The sequence below is a fragment of the Aplysia californica genome, unplaced genomic scaffold, assembly GCF_000002075.1.
Source record: "Aplysia californica isolate F4 #8 unplaced genomic scaffold, AplCal3.0 scaffold00211, whole genome shotgun sequence".
NCBI classification, from domain to species: Eukaryota; Metazoa; Mollusca; class Gastropoda; order Aplysiida; family Aplysiidae; genus Aplysia; species Aplysia californica.
The window spans coordinates 463069-488068 of record NW_004797481.1 but is presented as its reverse complement, the minus strand read 5'-3'; the positions used below and the strand labels follow the sequence as shown (position 1 = coordinate 488068).

The following is a 25000-nucleotide window of genomic DNA, read 5'->3' as shown; positions in this document are numbered from 1 at the left end:
GTTGCTTTTGCATTTACATACATCGAAGGATAAATCAGATTTAGAATTGAGAAAAAGTGAGTTAAGAAGACCTCTCACTGCCTGTGACATAAAGGCTGATAGAAAGAAGCTAAAACTTATCACATTATTCCCCCCCCCCCCCCTGTCAGCAACACATTTTCATTTCACCCACTCATATATTCACTTTAAGAAAACTCGATGCATCTTGATGACATTCTCATTTTCACACCAGTGGACAAAATTCACTTAAAAAAGGAACAGCAGCAACAACACAACTTCAGATAATCTGAAACAGTACTTAGTCACTTAGACTGTTACAATAAAGTACAACTTGGTAAGTTCACAACTCGATAGCATCATCCGCAAAAAAGTTCACATTGATACGATATAGAACATTTCTGAGACAGACTGCTTTGAATCTGCCTATCAGGGCCAACGCCAGCTGTATCATGGGATATATCCCTAAATAGGGTGGCTGTTATATTCGACAAAATTTATTCCTCTGGTTGGAACAACACTCGTATTTTTGTGTGAAAGATACAGAAAGCCTAACTCTTACACCACAAGTCCTACTTACAGTACTATGAAAAATGATGTGTTGGCCTACCAAAACTCTATACTTAACGTACCAGAAAGGCTCTTGATATATAATTCAAGCCCCAATACTTCAATTTCTGGCTTCAAGGTTAGAAAAAATCTTCATTTTATGCAATAATTACAGAAAAAATTGAAATCAGAGGAAAATAATTTGAAAGGCAGGCGGCTGTGCATAGTCGGGGTTTTTTTGTCCCAATAATTCCACAGACATCATGCTGTTCAGTTCTCTACCAATCAGTCCTGGTCCTGACAATTTACATGATGTAGGAGGACACTACAACCAAGCAGAAAGAAGTGTAGTAATAAAATACCTGTCCTTTGTGAGAATATGACCATGGCAAACAATTTCACTCAGACAAAATGTACAATTCAAATATGTCTTCTGACACATATGATACAACACTAATATGTTTTTTTTTCTTATTTTCTCCCAATAGAGATCTTCACCTCTGTTGACACTAAGGTATTTCAGAGGAAGGAATCCACTACAACAGCCCAAGCTCGGATAACTCCCCAGTCAGCACGCCCATGGCCACATTTCACCAGGAACAGACTAGGACACAAAAAAGCTAAGCTCTGAAGAAATATAAAGAAGCAGACTAAATTAACCCCAGTATCCACTAAACACAATAGAAGAGAGCCTTAAGTCAGGGCAGTCTCACGGTTCTTGAGCAAAACCATCAAAACATTATTTACTGCTTTATCCTGAAAGCACATTTTAATAAAAATATAGTAAGCAACACAATCATTTTTCAAAGAGAGAATGACGAAAATGAATATCACGTGTTCCTTCTTCTGAAGAAAAGTACTAATTTTTGCCATAAAAGTGATTGAATTGAAATTTAAAGAAATAGACATATATTTGAGAGGGAATGGCTGTATCATATAACTGAAACGTTAGATTTGAAGAAAAATGTTGAAAACAGGTTTCTTGAACGAAGCGAAGCCATAAATTTGTGTTCTTCCTCACTGTCACGGCACAGGAGTCATCTATCTCTGTTTACAGCAACACAGGCACAATCCTTTTGCAACAGTCACATATAATTCAGCTTCACCTGTACCATCCCTACCAAAAATCATTGTCAAGGAGAATCAACAAGTCCACAGTCCTCTCACCAAGGACACACGTCAGTCCCCATGGAAGCCCTATAGTCAGCTTGCACATTTTACTTTGTAATACAGTAGTCTCCGCCTAAACACATGCCAAAAGCATGTTCCGCTCAAACGCACGCTTTTGTCATCTGATGGGTTCTTTTACTAGCACTGTCACTCTCTCTAAATGTATGCTCCGATCCGTGAAACACGCCGACAGATAAAGCTTGAGAAAGGGAAATTTTCACTAAAATGTGTACAGCTTGCATAAGAAAGGCCCAGAAAACCGGTTATTTGGTGAGACTGCCCCTCACGCCGGACAGAGACAGTGGTGGACAGCGTTTTCACACCCAACTTTCCACAGACACATTGATCTAGGACTGGTCGGTGAAATGTTGGGGGGTTGGGGGACTGAAATGTTATTTGATTGGTCACTGGAAACGCATCTCTTTGAGAGAAGGTTTCTGACTGGTGTTTGGGTGACTGCATGTAATGTTCAGTTAGACCTAGGCCTATGATGTGCAACATGCATGAATGCTCGTCCATGAATTTACGGTCGGGGGTGGTCGCTTGGAAAGCCACATGGCTGGGCCAACAATTTCCTTTTAGGTTATCTGTTCCCGACATTTTATGGTGTATATTACATTTCAGTTTGTCTTTCTGCCCCCCACCCATTCAACGCCTTTTTTGTACTCTTAACCGCAGTAGTGGAATCCTTCATAAAACAGTCACTTGTCATATTATCAGCCTTAAGAGACCCCCCCACCCCAAAGGGAGGTCACTAGAATATCAAGGCAATGAGATGACTGCGTCCCTTCCTCCCTTTGCAAAGGTTCATGTAAACATACACTCCGTATAAACACACGCTAAGGAGCTCTCCTGAGCACCGTGCGGTTAGGTGGAGACTACAGTAATGTGAAGAAGAAGACAGAATGTCACATTTTTCAACTTTGTACGAGTTTAACATCCCAATGGACCTTAAAATATTATTTAAAAAATGGAGAGCGTAGCCCTGAACGAGGAGTATTTAAAAAAGAGGACAGAAACAAAAAAAAGAAGGTAAAGTATAAATCACATCACCTAATATATTACTACTGATGTCACTCCAACAGGGGACTTGAGCCAGGCAAAAGACAACAGCCACTCCTCCCTTGAAAAAACGAATCATAAACTGGAGCAAGAACAAAAAACAAAAAATAAAAACCAATTGAGTTTGATAACAAATCGATACACAGGATCATAAAGAATTGTGAAAAATATAATTGCAATGGCAAAACTAATGCAAATCAAAAGAGGCCAAAAAATATCAAAAGGACACAAATGAATAAAAACTAAACACTGCCAACAAAATAATTGTTCCCGGGCAAGCACTGCAATATCAGCATTAACACTTTGCTTCCTGTTGTAAAATAGGAACAGAATAGGAAGCAAAGGGTAAATGATCAGCAAGCACAGGAAGCTATTTCACAGACTGTAACAAGGTAGGAGGCATTTTAAAAGACTTACTATTCACTAAATAGCGTTATTACTAGAACGAAGCCACTTATATGGCTCGGTCTTACAGGGAATTGTACATGTGAACAAAGTTCACATCACAAACTAAACAAAAGGAAAATAATCTTCCAGGACTATCATACACTACAAAAAATCATTCAATTAACGAAAAAAGATTCAAGTAAGACAGGAAAATGTGAAAAGTAACGTCCTATAAAATCAAGTCCCTCATAGGAACCCCATTCTCAATGGGAGTCATTTTGAGCAAGAACGAAAGTTTCCGTAAATTTCTTTAATTCCACTTAAACTGTGATCGATGTTCCTAATTAATATTCACTCAATACTATACTATGACTTGCAAGATAAATTTCAGAAGTATGAAAAAAAAAAAAAAAGAATTTCATTTCTCTATTTACAATTTCAACTTTTCAATTATGGCTCCAAATTACAAAAATGAAGCTAACGTACTCAACTATTCAAAGCAAGGTCATGTCTCAGTCGCCTTTAAGCATGAAAATAATGCCTTCAATCCAGCACTCCTACAAACAAACAAGTGAAAAATAAACAGGTACTATGAATATGATAGAACAAGACAAAACTGTGTTGAATGGTAGAGAATCTCCAAACGTTTTAACCCAAAGCTTAAAGATCAGTCAGTGAGTATCTCGGTGTTACTGGAGCTGAACAGACAGGACATGTGGAAGTCACAGGAGAGCAAAGACTCGGGGGCAACGCTAACCAGCATCACCAACAAAAATTCCCCCGGTCCCCAGTCTTAGCTGGTGATGCAGAACAGTAATTTACCTCATGTCCAAGGATGAAGGACCACATTTCCTACAAATCAATCCGGACTAGCGACCGTTAAAAGAAGTAAATGGTGTGATAACACCAAGAGCTCACATAAACTATCCATTTTCTGCGATGATCGAGCCATCACAAGTGTATTCTCTTCCACAATTCCCCTAAAGAGAATACGCTTTTTTAAAACGTGCATTGCTCTGACTCAAAAACCACAACTCTTGAATCAAGAGGTCAGAAACAAAGTGGGAATTCGGTTCTTTCCAGTTCTATGGTTGAGTTCCAGACGATCCCTATCCTGAGAATTCTTCCTCTGGAATATCCACGGACTGAGCACATTCCTCCTTCTGCAGAGACATATTTCATGGACTGGGCAGCTCCAGGCTGTCTATCTTAGCAATCTGGAAAGTTATGAGGTACTCTGGATATGCCTGTTGAAAGAAGGAAACAATAAAAGTTATGAACCATCACACATCCTGGAAAACGTCTATAATTTCCATGACTAACACAGAAACCACTTCTCCGTCCACAGAAAATGAATGTGCAAGGATGAGTTTTCTTTAGAAGAAAAGCTGAAAGGAGATATACAAAAAGGCTTCTGCAATGTTTTATGACCTAAAAAAGAAATCCCATGAAATCCCATTCATTTCTCATATTTTACCGAGGAATGACAAGTAAATTAAGCAACATCAAAACTATTTAATAAGAAAATCACAAAAAAAGCTGTGTTTAAAGCAGCAACACAAGAAATTAAATGGCACGTTTTGAGCAGCTTCATGAGTTTACCCAACTATATTAGCACATTTCAACTCGATAAGGGCATTTATGAATTCATACATTGTAAAATAATAAATAAAAATTGTATTTTACTTTTACTATTACTTCATCTTGCTATGAAGGAGCATATGAATTCATACACTGTTGCCCTGAGCTTAGAGTTAAAAGCTGTTTCTTTACCTTGTAACTGAAAAGGTCATAGAAGGCTACATTCCAATCTGTAGCTGGCGGCAGAGAGCTTAATGGTTATGTATGAAGACCAAGGGAAAAGCTGATAGATATGGCCAGAAACTTATATAATCACCAGTGATAGGACTATGTAAACAAAAGCTGATATTAAGTATTAAGATGGAAACAAATCAATTATGTGCCACCGTGATAAAATCAGGCATTTGTCAGAATAATGAAATCGAAGAAACCAGCATTTTCCCGTCTGCTCAGCAACTTCTATCAATTTCATTTTTTCGGGGAGGGGGGTCAACACCTTTCATGGTCATATAAAAACACTTTTCAGTGTTGATTTTTAATGAAAAACGTTGATCAAAGGCAACCTAAGAATGTAAATTTGCAGTTTTCAAGGACACATAGGCTTTGAAAATCTCCAATATTTGGTGGCCGTTTTCTTGGCAATTTTACCTCAGACACCACGCAACCCCTACCATAAAGTGTAAATATCCCAACTTCTTTTCATATAAATGGGCATTTTTTAAATCATAAGAAAGACAGATCGCCGGCTAAGTGAAAGATTCCACCATATACCACGGCTTTGAAAAGTGACGTAAGACAGAGTCTTATACTGAACAGTCAATATGAACATGCTTTAAGACTATACCATAAATTCCCTTATTTGCCAAAAAAATTGACGAACACCTGATTCCACCTCACCATGACACATATACATACACATATACCATTTAAAGCCACAAGGGGAGGCCTTAATTCTTTCAGCTCAATATATTCTAAAGTAAAAAAAAAAGTCTAGGTATGAAATGATAAAAGACATGTAAAACCAAGTGTTGATATTTGGCCTATATCTCCATCCATAGACTGCGAGAAGTGACTCATTTTGTCAGCACGCCTCCCATATGGTTGTAAGCCACTGACCTGCTCTCCTCGGTACACCACATATTCTGCATAGTTGAGACCACCTGTGCTGGGCCGGCCGATGACCGAGTGGTGGCCAGGTGGGGCATGGGCCATCTTCATGGCGGAAAACTGAAGGAATGACTTGCCCAGGGTCACACGACAAAGTAAAAGTTGCCTGCCAAGACAGAAATAACAAAAACATGAATAATAAATTTAAGTGCTGACAGATTAACATTAGATTGTCAAAGATAATATACCAACAATTAATGCACCCCCCCCTCCCCCCCAAAAAAGTAAAAAATAAAAACCCCCAAAACAAACCATATTTTAAAAAATAGGACCTCAGTAGCAGGGACAAAAACCGAAGCCACAGACAAAACCTGAAGTTAAAAATATACCAGTGTACAAAGTTTACATATCTCTTTTAATTAATTAACAATCCCCTGAAAGAATAAAGAGCAAAAGACTTTATATACAAAACTATATAACTGCTAGGCTTGCTATATTACATTTTCTCGAAGCAACCTACCTCTGGCAAATGTAACAAGATCTGTCTTTGTGGGTGGGGCATCCTGTTCCACCACCAATGCCATAGACATATTGATTGCTTTTGGAGGAGTTCTCTGCGAAGTAGATACCTGGAGAGGGGGAATGTGAGGAAAACTTCAATGCTGAAATTTCAGTCACCAAAAAGAAGCAATGGCCATTACTTACAATCATACATACACAACTATGAGAAACACCACCATAATAATACAAGTCATTATGAAAAAACTTTAGCCCTGTTTTGTTTCTATACACATCCATTTTTACAGTCTACATGTCTCTGCAAAAAATTATGACAAATAGAAAACAATTAAAGCTGAAACATAATGAACCAGGAACCCCCCCCCCCAATCCCAAAGAAAAAAAGAGAACAAATAGCAATGCAGATTCCGCCAAGCTGAAGGAAACTCTCAAAGCACTGTGCATAATACAATTATCTGACCATCTGAATGGAATTCAAAGCTTATCTGAAACAACATCTCCATACAAAAACTGAAAAAATTGTCCTTGCTAACAATAAAATACTCAATGAAATTCCTGTGAACATAAAACACATAATAAATAATTGGTATAGACCCATATAGCGTCCATACTGACAGATAACAATAGCAGTGATAAAAGAAAATTTCAGACAGTCTTACAAGATAGTTTTAAACGACCCAATCTTCATTGACAAAACCCCAGCAAATGTACTAGTCCGTCCACAAACCTGCGCCAAACATTCCACCAATGTAAGCATGCCTCTCATCAAATCCTTTGTGAACGATTGCGCTGATGAAAGGTGAGCCATGGAAGAGATGTCTCTCGTTCGGCTGTCCATGGTTCTCCTCCCCAACTTCCTTCCGCCGATGGCCATAACGTTCAAACAATCTCTTGTTTCGGATTTTCTGGATCTTGAGAATGTTATAACTGTTAAAGACTCCGCCAACGTTGTCTTTGTGGTCCCTCAAAGTATTGACCATCTGAGAACGAGACATCACTTCATTTATAAGTATAGCACAATCACAGCAAGTCCTTAAAGTATTAAAAGTAAACCCATGCCAAAAGGAATCCATACAAGAGCCAAGGGTTACAAGACTTGAGACCAAAAATTTCAAAGAAAGCACTAGAAAAATTTGAAGACTACCAGGATGAGAACACACACCTCTAGAGAGTTCAAGTCCAAGAACTGACGACTATACTTATTTTATTTGAATGGCTTAAACACCCAACTGGACATGAATAGATTACTTAAAAGGCAAGGCACAAGGCTCAGTTGGAACAGAAAAGAACAGAAAGGAACAGAAAGAAAGAAAGAAGAGATGCATCAAAGTTGACACCAGTGTACATTTGAACACAGATTTTGGCTGAAAGAATACAATAGAATGGTCTTAGTTTTAGAAAGAGTTTTACGGCACTAGCAACACAGCAAAGTTATATAAGTGCCAAAGATTAGAGGTATTACAAGAGAGAATGACAAACACAAAAAAGAAGGAAGGGAGATAGAGACGATATATTTTTTATAGGAAAGAAGGAGCAAACCACACCAGAGCACTCGCCAACCACCCACTAGAATGGTCTTTTGAACAACCTACACTATAAACTTACTATAGGCTATCACTAGGCTGAACATCAACAGAAGGGCTCCTATTTCAGGAACAGCCCTGAGACTCACTGTCAAAGCTTCTAGTAGATTCCTAATCTAGTGTTGCTTTGTGTAACTGTGTCAGCAACACTTGACTCACCTGATCTTTGACAGAATTGAATTCTGGATCATCTGGCATGAGATCAATTAACACAGTGCCTTGACTAGGAGCACCCACCACATTCTGTACACCTGTGTTGGAAGGAAATAATGAAACTTACTTAATTTTCCCCCACTCTAATCACATGAATAGAAAAATGTGTGAAATTTCAAAATCAAAACTAAGTTTTTTAAAAAAATAGGCATCTGGAAATGATAGAAGAAAACTCTTCCTTCTTCAGAAGGTCTTTTGATAAACCATCTTTGACCATAATATACATTACACACTCACCAGGGTTTCAGAGATGGACAATTATACAGAAAGGAAATAAGAATCCAAACATTCAAATAATTCTTAAAGAAATGATCTACTGAAAAAAACAGCTCCCCTAATAAAAAAGAAAGGTGGTAAAAGGAAAATGTTTCCTGATATCACAATGAATCTAAGGCATGTGAAATGAACAAAATCTTTATGAGGAAATATGTTGAAAATTGAAAATATATTCAACATTGTCAGACCTACCTTTGGATGCTGTAAGTTTCTCCACCCCCTTGAGAATTTTATGCCGATGGCCATAAGCGTTGATGCCCACTTCCTTGAGTTCATCGTGTCCCATCTCCACCAAAATGTCCATGGTGATCTGTTCTTTTTCGAAAATGTCCCGTAACTGCTCCAGACCAACGCTCGATAAAAAGGACGAGACGCTAATACCCTCTATGCTACGTTCACCTGAATGAATGAAATACATATTATTATTTTTCCAAAAATGATAACCAGAGAGTACTAATGACAAGTGTATATTATGTATAACATTAATTGAAATAATTATTGTGAAGTTTTGTAAGCATTTCATACATCTATACATTACAGTCATAACTTTTAAAGTTTTTTAGTTTTAGTAAGCGTTTTATGGCACTTGCAACACAATAAGGTCCTATAAGTGCCGAAGAATAGATGTCTTTACAAGAGAGTAACATACACAAAAAAAATGAGAGATAGGGACAATACATGTTTGATAGGAAAGAAGGAGCAAACCACACCAGAGCGCCCGCCAACCACCAACTCCATCATAACTTTTTAAAAAACCCAAACAAACAAATAAATAAAAAATGAAATGCTTAACATTTTGCCGACTCATCTCGCCGATTGGCGATGTTTACCACCCAGTTTCTTTGGATTTTCCACAAAATATGATGGCAAAGTGTTAAAACAAAATTTTCATTATGTTTCAAAGAAAAAAACTCCCAACCATATTATAAGTTATTATTCAAAGAATCAACAAGATCAAATTCTGTTAAAAAGTCTAAACAAATTTTTCATTATGTTTAAAGGAGGGAAAAAAGCATGAAACAGCCATACAATGAGTTACCTCGATATAAAGAATCGACAACATGATCTGTAAACAAATAGGTCAAAGCACTACAACATTCAAAATGATTCCATCTCATCATTTAATGTTTCTATAGGGTCCAAAAAAAGTACAATATAAATGACAAAGACAAATCTCAGTTGTACCTTCAGCCACAGACCGGTCCACACAACCGTCCCCTGCAAACTGTGTGCCCGCGCCCCCGACAGCCCCAGGGCCCAGGTCGGAGCCACTGCTATTGAGAAGACTGCTGAAAAATGCATCAAATGACACTACATGAATGAAAGCTCATAGAACAGAGAACTGTAACTAAAATATTGTTCCAAGAGTCCCTGCAATAAAAAGGTGGCGTAGCAAAACTAAAAACACAGCAAGAAACAGTAATGGCGACCTTTTAGTTCTCGGTGTAAATTTAGCAGCTGTGGGGTTTTCACCTCTCTGCTTGATGCCACAGAGAAGAAAATTGCGGCCTTTGTGATAAGACCAGCGAGCCCATAATATATAATTTAAAAAAATATTATATGACAAATCAACAGTAAATTATCCATTTCATATGCTCAGACAAAGACAGGTCTGAATTTTGACCGGAAATGCTCATAAAACATTAAAAATAAAGCCATCCGCCATGTTGTCGCCTGATGAAACCAAAGCAGTTTTTTGCTTCTCCTGGAACATTTGACTCTGCTGGAGTTTGTCTTATCACTTGTGCGAAGATATGCAAGTCTGCTTCAGTTGTGCCATATTGTATAAGGAAGTGGGTATGGCCAGTAGAATATTGGTGGTACAACTATAGACACACGAAAGTCAACACATAGAAATAATTTTCGTTAACGAATTACTTTCAGACACTGAACATTACTGTATAGTTTAAGTTTTAGTAAGAGTTTTACGGCACTTGCAACACAATAAGGTCATTTAAGTTCCAAAGAATACATGTGATACAAGAGAGTAACATACACAAAAAAGAAGGAGGAAAGATAAGGACGATAGATGTTTGATAGGAAAGAAGGAGCAAACCACACCAGAACACCCGCCAACCACCCACGAACATTACTGTATGACAAACACACTTGACAGTCAAAACAGAGAAACAGCTTTAAGCAAAAGTCATAAATTGTTATTAATCAGCATTTGACAATAGTTGTCTTTCTATAAAAACCACATCACAAAACTATCAATAACCAAGCATAAAAAGAGGAGGGCAGTACCAGTACCTACATGAAGAAAAGAAAGGACTCTAAAATCAGTGTAGGTCACAGCAGTGCACTGAAGGAAGGCATGAAGGAACACAGTGACTTACTTGCTGGAGGAGGAGTTACTGGAGCTGGCCAGTGTGGCTGCCTGAGACTTGGGCAGAGAGGGAGGCATCGTGCTGGGAGGCATGGCGTCTTGTAGGAGAGCTCGAACATCATCCGCCTGACCACACAGTCGGCAATCATTAGTCATTTGTGACACAATCAAAGAAATGGTTGGTCTACTCCAATTTTTTGTGAAGTATGAAAGCATCACCTCACTATAAACTCTCACAATAAAGAAATCTCACAAGGAAATATATGATCTTGATACTTAGTTACCTAATCAGGTTCAGGGAAGAAAAAAAAAGCCTGGAGAAAATTTGAACTCTCATATTATATAGTCACCCAACTGTACAGTACCTTCTAAAATTTAGGATAACAAATCTGCTCTTTTCAACAGAAGAAGAACAAAAATATCCATTTGGCTCCAGACTTACTAGAAATATCTTTAAGAGTCACCTTTAGCTACTGCAAAGCATTGGATTTGAGTTAAGACTGATCAAAAGTTTAATCTTGTAGAAACCTTATATAACGTACCGTGGTAAGATCAAGGGGAGTTTGACCTTCTTGGTTCTTCACTGTTGGGTCTGCACCATGAGCAAGCTGCAACAACATATTGTATCCAACTCATTTTCATGAATTTATCATTTAAAAATTACTTTAAAATTTTATAATTATGTAATAATTTCATTTAAAAAGTATTTTTCAGCAACCCCCCAAAATAATCTTTCAGGTACCTATGCTAAGCTACAAAATATAAATTACAAAATCTGATTTTCTAAGACAATGAAAGAATACAAATTTTACTTTTACTCACTAATATAACAAAAATATCCCACAATCTCCAAGCCACTAACACATCAATATTGTAAGAAGGAACAAAAACTAGTACATCAATATTTTTTACAGTATTTAAGTCTTACCACTACTACTTTCGGAAAACACACGCTACCAATAATGACTTTCTGAGAGGTCATAAACTCACCAACAAAGCACACAACTGGGTCCTCCCCTTCTGGGCCGCTTCGTGTAAAGGTGTAAATCCCCATCTGTCTTGAGCGTTAACGTATGTGTTGAACTTAATGAGCAGAGCTGCTATGTCCACATGCTGGCAAGTTGGAAAAGAAACGTTTTTACTTTCGAGACCATACTGACAGATAACATTTTTCCTGCCTAAAGAGAAAGACATTAAGCTTATGTGGTTTGAATGAAAAGCAGAAAATCGCTTTAGACCAAGAAAAATCAAAGACATCCAGAGACCAAAACAAAAGAGGATAAATGAGACCTTCCCGGAGGAACCCTCAACCCACTCAAAACATCAAAGCACAATGAACGTGAGGACAAATACAAAGTTACGAAGAAAAAAGTTATACTCCTAGGAAAGAAAATAAAAATATTTACTTTGGCAATAATGAGCAGCACTGTATGCTTTCTTTTACAATAGCAGAGGCAGTGGGCAAAGAAATGACAGATGACAATGAAAAAAGACGCACTCACCCCATAGGATGAAGCATTGTGCAGAGGAATGAGACCACCCTTGTCCTGGGCATTAACATCAGCTCCATTCTCTAACAGAAACTCAGCAACTTCAACATTGTTATAACCAGCTGTTGAATAAAAACAAAGACCACAATGATTTTTTTAATAGATATTTGTTTGTCTACATTAATGCATATCAAGAGATGGTAAGAAGCTAGATCATGTATTGAAACTTTAAAACATATATTCATTCTAACTGCAGTTACAGTGATCCTGATTTTGAAATGATAAAAAAGAAACCCAACAACAAACTGCTGTTACACACACTGAGGCTGCCAAAATTCAACTGTAAAAAGAAACCACCCAAAGCAATGACAAACCATTAAAAACCATTAATATCTGCCCCCCCCCCCCCCTCCCCCCCAACATGAAGTCCAACAGATATATCAAAAACGCCACAATAGTCCGCTAAAGCCATTTCTTTTTTTTTTTTTAAAAGGAAAAAAACCAGAAAAAACCCCTGAAAACACCACAAGTTATACTACAAAAATGAAACGACTCCTCACCAGCGAGATGTAATGGAGTTGAATTCCGTCCCTGAGTATCTCGACAGTTGATGTTTTCCTCTGATGCTAGTTTTTGCACTCTGGCAAGGTTTCCCTTTTTAGCAGCTTCTAACAGTGCAGCATCCCCTGGTTTGAAATGAATGGCATTTTAGTTATGAAGAAAACCCAAATAAACTGGGGTATCTAATAATTAATTGTCAAAAACAAGCAACCAAAAATAGCATGAACGAAATGCTGTGACTGCAGTAAAATAACATACAATAAAAACACAAAGGACAACAAAACAGCCCTAACTACTTTGTTGATCCCATCCAATTTCATTTTAGTAAAAGTTTTACGGCACTTGCAACACAATAAGGTCATATAAGTGCCGAAGATTAGAGGCGTTACAAGAGAATAACAAACACAAAAAAGAAGAAGGAGAGATCAGAACGACAAATGTTTGAAAGGAAAGGAGCAAATCACACTAGAGCACCCACCAACCACCCGCGATCCAATCCAAATATGAAAATATTTCACTGATCACTGTCCCAAACAGTTACTTTTGCCTTGAGATCATGTCAACATTCGAAAGACTGCAAATCTTTTTCCAGCTTTATGTACGCGGGCAGTATGTACAGACGTGTCTCAAAGGCCGCCAAAAATGACTTACGTCTGAATGCTATACTGCCAGCGTGTAGCACAAGGCAACCACCAGAGGTTCATTCACAATCTCTCATTCAGTACCTCTAAATGACCACAATTTCCAAACTATGATGTAAAGGCATCAGTTTCAAGCCAACCACCACTAAAGTGTAAAAAGCAACAACACAAGCTCCAAACCTCTGAGCAGATCCCCAACGTCTTGATCCCCTTCCTTGACTAGGTCCAGTGGTGTGTGCCCATCACGGTTCTTTTTGTTGGGGTCAGCACCATGCTGAAACAACATAAAAAAGAACATCATACAACAGGAAAATAACACACTCGTTGCTCTCTGCGATCATAATTCACAATTCACCAATCTGTAACACATAAGTAAGGGAAAAGAACTGGGCATTAGAACAGCAATCCAACAAGCAGAACAGATTGGTATATCAATGGCCAGTGGCGAAAACCTGGTAATTCCGGACAGATGAATTTTACAGCAGAGACAAAACACTGATTATTTCAATACATGGCTTAAAGAAACAGATAGTACCCATAAGTAACAATGCATTTCACAAAACTGTAGCAGTGAAAACATATTGCCAAGTAGAATACTCACCTTGAGCAGAATTTTACAGATTTCGAACTTGCCCTTAGAGGCTGCTTCATGTAAGGGAGTGAATTTCCATAAATCTGCCACATTGACACAGGCTCCATGCTGGGGGTAAAACACAAACATTTACAATGTATTTCACTTGCAAAAGCCAGAACGAGGCAGTTCTAAATATACAAATAAACAATGAACACTATTTAGCTAAATTATTTGTGAGAACATTTGACCATTTATAATACATGTAAAAAGCTGTCGTATGGAGTTTTTTTTTTACCACACAATTAGACTCTAATATCTAATTGTAATTCTCATCAAGTCTGCACAATAGCAGCAGCATTTTTGCTGGGAAAAGACAACACTCAAAGTAAAGTAGAATGAACAAACAATGCAAGAGCACCCACTGATATTGAGCACTGTCCTGTCAGTTCTCAGGCAAAAAAAGATTTAGTAAAAGGCAAAAATACCACAAAAGTAGAGACGATAGTCAAATACGCCCCTGCGATTCCAAACATCAAAATCAAATAGATGGTAAAAGCTGCTTTCTTTAAGAAGAAAAATAAACACATTCATAGTGTTACCTTAATCAAAAGTTCTGTCACTTCGTAGTGCCCGTAAGAGCAAGCATTGTGCAAAGGCACCAGACCACTGGGGAGATAGGAAGCATGAACTTCATCAAGAGGTTACATAAAACTGAGATATCTCTCTGTGTAAATGGTGAAATGGTACATGTTTAATGCCCCTATCAACACTAATAGGTTATATAAGAGACGGGACCTCCGAGTTTAACTTTCATCTCCAAAAAGACCTCTAAAATCAGACACAATGAAATAAGTCTTTGCTTTAGTCATAAAAAAATCTGAAACTTTAAAAAGTTACCATCCAAAAGTTAGAAGAAAAGCCAATCATCACAGAAGTCCCCAAACCTGAAAGTGACATCCCGATTTTTTCCGGTGAAATTTGCGACAAGTCAAAAATATTCTTTGCCTCATTGTTAATGATTACAAATTTAAATATAAATAAAAACAACTTAAAAAAAAAAAGTCTGTGCTGTACAAAATAATTACCCCTTGTCCTTGGCATGCACATCAGCCCCATGCTCCAGCAAATACTCAACAACAGACACCCTGTTGTAGCCAGCAGCAAAGTGCAGTGGGGTTGAGTGCCTTCCGTCCACATCTCTGCAGTTCACAGCATGCAGATTGGTGGCCACAAGTTTCTGTCAAATATCACAAACAAGCCACACATCACCAACCAGTCATACTTATCACAAAAATTACACAATTAGTCTCCTAAAACGAAGTTAGTATACCAAGTTCAACATTAGTAGTTTTTTCACACACCACCTTTAACCTCAACTCTCAAAACAAAATTTCAAATATACTTCAGTAAATCAAATTTCTTGAAATTATCCACAAATTTTAACTAATGCAATGTTCTCCTTATTGTCATTGTAAAATATTTCTTAGCATTTCTTCAACCATCAAAGAAAACACAGTCACTGTTGTTCTTCTTAATAGTTTTGACAGCAAGTTTTCTTTCAAACTCTTTTTTCTCACAGAAAACATCCCCCCCCCCCCCCAACCACAAGGAAATCAAAACCCAAAAAGTTCTCAGGTGGTTTCACATAGCCACTTACCTTCACAAGTTCTAAATCTCCTGCTTTAGCTGCTTCTAAAAGTTGAATATCAATGTCAGTGCCTCCGACAGGTGGATCCTCTGAAAATAGACCAGAAGAGCAGAAAGACATTAACATTCGACCCCTGCAACGGTGAAATTATATTCAATACAAACTAAAAAGCAACACATTACTTCATCTTGTTGGTAAACAATTAATATCAACACATTGTTTAATCTACTACAAAAGAAATAAAGATACCCCCTGATTAGTGAAATAAAGAATGGCAAAAAAACATTCTAAGGAACCATCAAGTAAACCATCTTACACCAACACACCACTTCATTTTAATGTAATATTACATCATCAACATGCTCCATAATTTATGAAGCAATATTATACATACATACCACTTTGACCGAGCCTATCAGGACCAACCTGAGATGTGCAGGACACCACAATCAACCAAAGAGAAGGAGACACTAGGCGAAATATCCCCTCTTGGTGGAATTCAAACACGTCTTTTTGCATGCAAAAGAATGCCTAAATATTACACTAAAAAAAATGACACTGGCGACGATACCAACACAGTAGTTAATTTACAGATCAATAAAACATGACCGTACCCCTCAAGAGCTTCTGAATGTTCTCAGTGGCCAGCTGAGCAGCAGTGTAGCCCTGTAGAGACACAATGCTGGTGTCTATGGTGTAAGACATGAGGAGGCGACACGCCTGCATGTTGCCTTGTTGGGCCACTCGGTGCAATGCAGTCTGGCCAAGGCCATCCAAAGCATTGACCTGCACAGAAACACATTATCATTATCATTAACTAGACAGCTGACAAGAAAAAAACAAAAAAGTAAGACCTCAAAAACATTCAAAGTAAATCATTACACAACTATGCTGCATTGCCTATCTTTTTAAATGTTTCACTGGTAGGGATACTCTCGTCCAACTTTGACTTTCAGGCAATATGTATGCACTTGACTGACTCTTATTCTTAGAAAACACAATGCTAAAGAGCATAAATACAATTATATAACTGCATTGAAAGAAATACTAAGACTTTTTTTATCAACAAGATGAAGTCCTAAATGCTGTACTGGAAAAAAAAGAGTATGAGATGACATAAATGAGGATATGCTCATCCACACAATTCAATCCCACAAATGAAAAGAAAGAAGACTTATCATAACAGAAACATTTTCTAGTCACAAGTGGAACATCTTTTATTTGAGTACCCTTTGACAGCTTAATTAGTTTGGTATTCAAGACACAAGACAAAGCCTTTTGCATCCACTTTACAACCGAACAAAAATAAATGCAATAAACACAGCGCTTTTAAAAATCATTGACTAACTACATCGACAGAACTGGTCAGTGACCAATTAAAGTAAAAGCCAACACACTACATAAGCAAACTCAGTTACGAAAAAATAGATCTAGTCTCTCTCAAAGAATACATCAACAGTGCTTGGAAATAAGGTAGAGACCAAACTAAACTTGCCCAAAAAAGTTAAGGAACAAAAATTCAAAGAAAGATAACTGAATAACAATTTAACGGAATTTATTCATTTTTTCAAAAAAGATGCTTTCGACTGTCTGGATTAAGTGTGTACAATTTCAGATTTCAGCAACAGCGAGAAGTTCATGTAAAACTGGTCGGATTTCAAAAGTCTGAACAGCCATAGTTCTTCAAGAACATTATCAATAGTGGGTGTAGCCCCTCCGTTTGACCAAACACTCGGTACAGCATCGATGCATGAGCAGGACATACCCTCGGAGACCTTGTTGCGGTAGGTTTTGCCACTCCTGGACTAGGCAACCCAAGAATTGTTGAAGGTTTTGTGCAGGAGGGTGGTTGTACCTTATCCACCGGTCAATGTGATCCCAAATGTTCTCTATTGGTTCTAATCCGGGCTACAGGCTGGTCAGTCCTTGCGGGTGACAGATGGCTGCTGCAGGAAGTCTCCCACGATGCATGCGCGATGTGGCGTGGCGTGGCGTTGTCGTCCTGCAGTACAGCCTGGGGTCCAATCTGCCGCTGGAGAGGAACATCAAGGGGACGTACCTGTACCTTGCCGCGATCAAATTGCCCTGTATATGGTACAGGGAGTCTTGTGGTGAGCTGAGGAGCCTCCCCACACCAGAACGGATCCTCCACCGTAGGGCGCCACCTGCTGGATGCACTCAGGGTGGAACAGCTCTCTTCGGCGCCTCCAGACGTGGGCTCGCCTGTCCGGATGCAGCAGGTTGAATCTGGATTCGTCCGAGAAGACTAACCGGTTCCACTGACAATGTGTCGACTATTAATGGCGAGCAGACCACGCCCGGCCAGCTGCTTTGTGGGGCGGCGTGTGCCTTGGGCGCCTGGCAGGGACACGAGAAGCGAACCTGGCTCTACGGATACAGTTCCTTACCGTCTCCTCGCTCTCGTAGACACTGGCTGTCACCCGTAGTTGGTCCCTGATGCTGTTTACAGTGGTGGTTTGTGACATCACGGCCTGTCAGACAATGAACTGCTCGATGCTGTCGTTGGTCAACAGGGCGGCCCTGGTCGAGGCCTGTCCTGGATCCTTCCGGTCGCTCGCCATCGTTCTTTCTGCCTCTATATGACTGACGGGGACCCCCTAAGTCGATGTGCAACAACTGGGAAGGTAAAGTCATCTTGGAGCCAGGTAAGAGCTCGTCCTCTGTCGATGTCAGGTAGCGAGCGTCGTTGGACCTTCGTGTTGTAATGAAACATGGCTGAAAAACGCTGGCTTATAAAGGGTTGTAAGTCAGCAATATTCAACGCTAAGACATCTGTTTAGCACGAGCCAAGGTTAGTTTTAGCTAACAGTCCCTATGCCAGTGATGCTGAAGTAAAGAAATTTAGCCCATTTTTCATGCTTTTCGGCTGTGTTTCAGAATGCCCTACGCCGTCACTGTGAAGCTGGGGCCGGCAAATTAGCTGTACAGGCAAAGTGTGTCTAGTCGTCAGTGCATGTGCTGAGTTTGGTTGACTGATCTTAACAAGTTTGTGAGATATTGAAGTTTAAATTTGACAAGTTAAAACACAAGTTGTTCCTTGACTTTTTTGGGCGAGTTTAGAAGGACAGTTACCCAGATCCCACATCTTTATAAATTTATCAACAATTTACCTTGGCCCCATGTTTCAGCAGAACATCCATGACATCGTAGTGAGCTTTGTCCGCTGCAATGTGCAGAGCTGCCAGGTACCTGGGGGAGGGACAATCGCCAGATAATGCTCTGTTCATTTACACACAAGCAAGCAAAACACTATGAACACTGCAGTCACTTCATCAACTAAACTGGTGGATGACATGTGCCACAACTTTTTAAAATCATTATAATAACAATACTGATAAATAGCAGTGCCATCGATAAATCTATTTCTTAACCTCCCCTCAGTCATTTCTGTCTGTCCTGCTTTTACCCCCGCACTTAAGGAAGGATTTTTTTTTTTAAGCTAATGTATCTGCACATTTAAGTATTTAGTTACAAGATTAGGCACCACAGTTCAAGTTATAAATATCATCAGCCAAAGCCTCAGTCTGACCCTGATACAAGTATGAAACTCGCCTTAGACAACAAATGTCACCACAAACCGACAACAATACAAGATACAGCATAGTTTTGAATTGCTAAAATCAAACAATAGATAATCCTTGTTTTTCCTTCAAGTCCCTCTGAGAAAGTGAGAGGGCAGACTAAATAACAATACCAGATGGCATTTTCAAAGAAAAACAAACATATAACTGTCATTTTAAATACTCACTCTTTATTTTTGTCATTTAGGTTGGCCCCTTTTCTTATCAGCAGCTCTACAACTTGCTTACGCTTTGGATAAGGTGAAGCAGCAGCACAATGCTGAAACCAGACACAAAGCAAAGACCTGGGTCAGAACAAGAACATTCACCACAAATGACTCCATAAAAGCTAAGCTGACAAGAGAAAGCAGTACAACACCCACTACCCCAATGAAAGCAAAAAGGAGAAACTGAAAAAGCCTTTTTCTCCAATTTCTTCGGACACGCACAGAAATGCTTCCCAAAATAAAATACACAAAGGAGACATGAAAATTCACTGCATTTGCCTGCACAGAGTTTCAGGCATTACAAGGTTTTTACTACTGGTATTCAAAAAGCAATATATGAGCATCACGACTAAGTTACTAAACTACACTTACAGTTTATTTTAACATCTACCACTTGACAGCCATTTGCAAATGAATTTTCTATTAAAAAAATACTGATAGAAACTCCCAAGACCACCAGCCCATACAAGGTGGATGTGAACACATACCAAAGCTGAATCGCCTGTGTAAGGGTGTTTGAAATTTACAATTTCCACTGAGAGGTATTTCTTTACTCTGGTCAGATCGGCTTGACGAGCTCCTTCTAATAAGGCATGACCTTTATATTCGACTGAGGACAAACAAACAAAAAGAAACTGTTTATAGTATATTACATGGGTATTGTGTACAATGGAAGAAAAATATTTTCATATGATGTAATGACAATTCTAAATGTTTTGGAAATCTCACTTGGTCAACAATTATGCAAAAACCCATTAAAAGCTATAACTGATTACCCCTGTTTATTAGAGCATTTGTAAACTTGTATCGGCTATGGAGTTTTCAAGACTCTCTACATATTTGGCTTTCTCCTATTTTGGAGACTGATGTTAAATGTGGAGGTCCTGCTTCTTGATTAACTTCAAGTTGAAAGGAATGTTAAACCTAAGCATAGCAATACAATCCTCTGCCAAAAACCCCCCCCAAAAAACAACCTCTAGCAATAATTATATTTAATCCAGTATTACTTCAAAAAGACAACAAGGCACAAATACATACACTGAAGGCGTTCCTGCAGCTCCCTACTAGGAGCCACGTCCATGATACTTTTGCTGTGACAATTGACGAGAGTCGGATCAGCTCCATGAGCCAACAAAAGGGAACAGACCTCTACTCTCGACTTGGATGCTGCCTCGTGCAATGGAGTGAACTGCCATAGATCTACGGCATTGACACTGGCTCCAGCCTGAAAACAAATACGATTCATTTAACTCACATGCTAAAAAGACTCCAAAGAAAAGCAAAGGATACACAAGACCACAGAATACGCTACAATCTGTTCAGTCATTGATCTATAAGTGGTCTTTTGCCTTACATGAAATGGCAGCCACTAGAACCACAAATAATACAAAGACAGAACCAAACTTAAAAACCTTATTGTACTAAATTAAACATCCTCACATCTGTAGTGACTGACAGGTAGTTCAGAATCTTTTCACCAGTGCTTGTGGAGTAACCGACGCTATACCTGGCACACAAAGGACAAGGGTTTGATAGCTGAGAGGGGAAGATATTTACTAAAAATCTCTGACTTTCTGCTGTGAGGTATTATTCCCCATGACCACTGTTGGCCCAGACAGGCAGGATCACAATAGCCTGCCTTCAAACTGATCTACATATGCTGATGAGGCATAAAATGGTTATTAAAATAATTATATATACAATAAATTAGCCTTTTAAACGCAAAAGCGTTTTTGTCTGTGGGCAGCATGAGCAAATAACAGACAGTTAAGAAGGGTGTCCAAACTCTTTTAACATTGAAGTGAAGAAACTGTTTCATGAACAGGCACAAACCAAAATGATGAATACTGCAATGTTATTTGTACCCATTACCTTTGTTCACACTCTTCTTTTTTTTTTACATTACTAATGCCAGTTGAACCCCTTTATGTAGCAAGAAAGACTGTATTTAGCATTTCTTTTTTTTAAAGAATACAATAATTTTGAAACATTCAATGAACATATGAAAACATTTTAACAATCGGGCAACATCTAAAACATCTACATTTATAGTGTTGTTCAACATTAAACCCTACGCAAGGAAAAAAAAATCAAAGAGATAGTCTTTTCTTGTTTTCAATAGTTGCCTTGTGATGCTGCCTGATGCTGGAGCATTTAGAAGGTTTGGGAAAGCGAGTTTTTTTTTTCTTTCTCTGCACTTTAGACCTCATAGCTACATTGCATACAGCTAAAGGAAAAAAATTATGTTAAATATCACGCTGATGTACCTTCAATAACATTTCTGTCACTTCAAAATGGCCATACGAGCAGGCGTTGTGTAAAGGCACCAGTCCACTGAAAGCAGAAAAAAGAGAAAAAAAGCTTACATTTTGTAACTGCAAAGTGTCAAATTGTAAGCAAGCAAACTTCCTCCTTGCTGATTACCCATTTTTTAAATAAATAATTTTGCTTTTTTCATTCACCTGTATTGAGCAGGCTTGCAATTTTTTTTTTAATCACCCTTTTCTCATGCTGCAACATTGTACTACAACATATCGTCGCCATTGAGATAAGATTGGATAACTTAAAAATTTTCGATTTTGAGGGGGGGGGGGGGTTTGTGGAAAGTATTCTACAAAATATGTTTCATATGCTGGTTAAAAATTTTTTTCAAATGAGCAACCAAAAGTGCACTTTTTTAGCAGTATGAAAATCGAATAACTCTTAAGCTGTCCTTTTAGTAAATCAGTTTTTTTCCTTGTCCTGAAAAATTTGTCCAATGTCACTTATCCTATCTTATCACAACAGCGACGATATGTGAAAAACCACAGCAAATGTTAATTCCCAAATAAAGATGCATTTTGTAAAGCTTTACCCTTTATCTTTTGCGTGCACATCGGCACCATTCTGGAGCAAAAGCTGCACTATTCGAGTTCTGTTGTAGCCAGCAGCTAAATGCAGGGGAGTCGACTGAAAAAGAGAATAAAATTGATATGGTCAACACATAGTCCATAAAAAATTTTCTTTTTGTATTGAGTCACAGCGACATGCATTAGCATGATAACAATCAGTCAGAAAATAGGAAAAAGTACCAACGAAAGAGTCTATCACTGTGTTGATTTCAATAGTTAAGGAGTTAAAAAAACATTCATCTGCGTCTATTACAGTGTCGATTTCAAGAATTCAGACATTCATCTGAACAAACTACAAATCTAAAAATAAGGATAAAAATTTTTTAAACTGTGAAGTCGTAGCTTCTACCAAATGAGGGGTTTTTTTTTTGTAATTAACAAAGCATCAGCACAATATGGGCCTCATTTCCATGAGAACATATAAGGACAACAGTAAAATTTAATTGAAAAAAAGTGTAAGGAAGAGAACCCACAGAACACCCACATACCACCCATATGAACACATAGGGTCAAGTTTTTCCCCACCTTCCTGCCGTCACTAGCATGACAGTTGACATTCAGCTGTGTCAGCAGAGACATCATTTGCTCCTCATTACCACTCCGAGCAGCCTCAAGAAGCTCATCTTTCTTGTATTCTCCTGTTGAAGAAGACAGAAAAAGGTGAACAAACATGTCCCTGCCTCCTCTTACATGTAAGCTCTCATCAAATGATAGTTTAGCATTCAGATACAGAGAAAATTGGGTATTCCTTGCATAATGGCACACTTTCAAATCAAGGGCGTCTTCTTTCTCAAAATAATTTTCAGCACACCAGAACAACAGAGGACAGGGAGAAATCTCTGCTTCTATCTGCATGTTCTGACGACCCACAACATTAATACCGAGGTTACTTTCCACTACAACTCACCCGTCAGAACAGCCTTTGCTGTGGGATCTGCTAAGTCTAAAGCCGTCTTTCCATCTGTGTTTCGAATGTTTGGATCAGCAGCACGTTGAAGGAGGACTGGAAATTTATAAAGAAAATAGAAATTAAATGAGAGAAGTTAAAGTTAAATTCACAAACCAACAACTATGAATGGGAATAAGTTTGTAAGACTATCAAAACTGGTGATTGGAGGGTACTCTTGAGTTAGTTCCTTCTATTTTTTCATCTTCAGAGCAGTTAATTTTACCCCTATCTTTCCTGCTCCGTAATGCCTTATTATATTTAACAACATGTGGCATTGACATTATGACAAGAAAAGCCCAATGAATGATGGATGGCACGAGTCTAAGCAAGGTATATTTTTCAGTAATACATGAGGACAAACTTAGCTCCTAACATAAACATAGCTAATTTGATCAGTCATAACCTCTTCTCACCTATACAGACGTCAATCTTTCCCTTGATGGCTGCCTCATGCAGAGGTGTGTAGTGCCAATTGTCTCGGGCGTTGGCGTCACCATCGCGGGCAAGCAGCAAAGTTACCACCTCCGCATGACCGAAAGAGCAGGCATTGTGTAAAGGAATGAGGCCGCCATCGTCCCGAGCATGTACGTTGGCCCCACACTCCAGCAGATGTTCCACCACATCCTTGCGGCCAAATCCTGCAAACAGGAAAGAGAGTCAGCATATTACTTGTCTAAATAAAGAGAAGTTTTTTCCTTTTAGAAAGCATTTTACAGCACTTGCAACACAATTAGGTCATATGATAAGTGACAAAGATTAGAGGTGTTACAAGGGAATAAAAAATACAAAAAGGAGGAGGAATAAGGATGATAGATGTTTGATAGGAAAGAACGGCAGGCAGACAGATACAACAGAGGGAAAAAAAAGAAAGAACCTAAAAGTGGTGCCCTCCAACCACCCATACTGAGTGCACAAAACACAAAAGGAAAAAGATAACATCAAGCAGTGCATACACAAAAAACAATAACACAAAAAAACCCTACCCCCAAAACTCACAAAACATTTACACTGAGAAACCAACTAAGCTTTGGGAATGCCTTCGATTTTAATTTTTTTTCTGAATAATGGACAAACTCTGAGTGTTGAACATCATCAACTGTACTCAGAAGAATAAATGTTCGCGAGAACAATGGAGTTGAAGCTTGATGAGGAATCAGGAGTGTTTTGTACAGCACTTGCAACACAATTAGGTCATATAAATGAACAAAATTAGAGCTTAGAGGTGTTACAAGAGAGTAACAAACACAAAAAGGAGGAGAGATAAGAATGGTAGATGTTTGAAAGGAAAGAAGGAGCAAACCACACAGAGCACCCGCAAACCACCTGCAATCAGCAGGGAGGAATGCATTGAAGATATCAATCATGAATGATAAAGGCATAAACATGGCAGATGAATAACAGAACAGTTACAAAATGGTGCTGACTAAGGCTGTGGTATCTGGTTAGTCCATACAAATACCACTGCATTTTGCCATGTTAAAACTGAGTTCAGTTACAATTTACTCAGAAACGATAGGGATGGCAGGGGATGATACTATCACCGAAAAGGTGCAGAACAAGGGTTCCCATGACCCATTTGTAGAAAATAAAGAGGGATAGAGGTAGCATGTGACGTCAATGAAATAGGGTGAAAAAAGGCCTGAATGCTAAATATACCCCCCCCCC

General features: G+C 38.5%; 1 protein-coding gene across 1 annotated transcript in view; it reads right to left on the bottom strand.

The window, feature by feature from the left end:
- Nucleotides 1-2187: 2187 nt before the first annotated feature.
- The window catches only part of LOC101859245 (poly [ADP-ribose] polymerase tankyrase-1), a 37267-nt gene continuing 14454 nt past the window's right edge, over nt 2188-25000 (bottom strand). Inside the window, exons 2-28 of the mRNA XM_005099381.3 lie at nt 23749-23973; nt 23294-23389; nt 22912-23024; nt 22350-22444; nt 21763-21829; nt 20534-20720; nt 19984-20105; nt 19457-19548; nt 18819-18897; nt 16302-16473; nt 15697-15776; nt 15125-15276; nt 14639-14705; nt 14067-14165; nt 13646-13739; nt 12824-12949; nt 12276-12385; nt 11764-11886; nt 11316-11381; nt 10784-10899; nt 9630-9733; nt 8637-8843; nt 8115-8206; nt 7100-7352; nt 6374-6482; nt 5863-6019; nt 2188-4412 (exon numbers count right to left, since the gene is read on the bottom strand). Of these exons, the coding sequence (XP_005099438.1) occupies nt 4344-4412; nt 5863-6019; nt 6374-6482; nt 7100-7352; nt 8115-8206; nt 8637-8843; nt 9630-9733; nt 10784-10899; nt 11316-11381; nt 11764-11886; nt 12276-12385; nt 12824-12949; nt 13646-13739; nt 14067-14165; nt 14639-14705; nt 15125-15276; nt 15697-15776; nt 16302-16473; nt 18819-18897; nt 19457-19548; nt 19984-20105; nt 20534-20720; nt 21763-21829; nt 22350-22444; nt 22912-23024; nt 23294-23389; nt 23749-23973 (3272 nt within the window). The 3' untranslated portion in view covers nt 2188-4343. The remainder of the gene's footprint in view (nt 4413-5862; nt 6020-6373; nt 6483-7099; nt 7353-8114; nt 8207-8636; nt 8844-9629; nt 9734-10783; nt 10900-11315; nt 11382-11763; nt 11887-12275; nt 12386-12823; nt 12950-13645; nt 13740-14066; nt 14166-14638; nt 14706-15124; nt 15277-15696; nt 15777-16301; nt 16474-18818; nt 18898-19456; nt 19549-19983; nt 20106-20533; nt 20721-21762; nt 21830-22349; nt 22445-22911; nt 23025-23293; nt 23390-23748; nt 23974-25000) is intronic.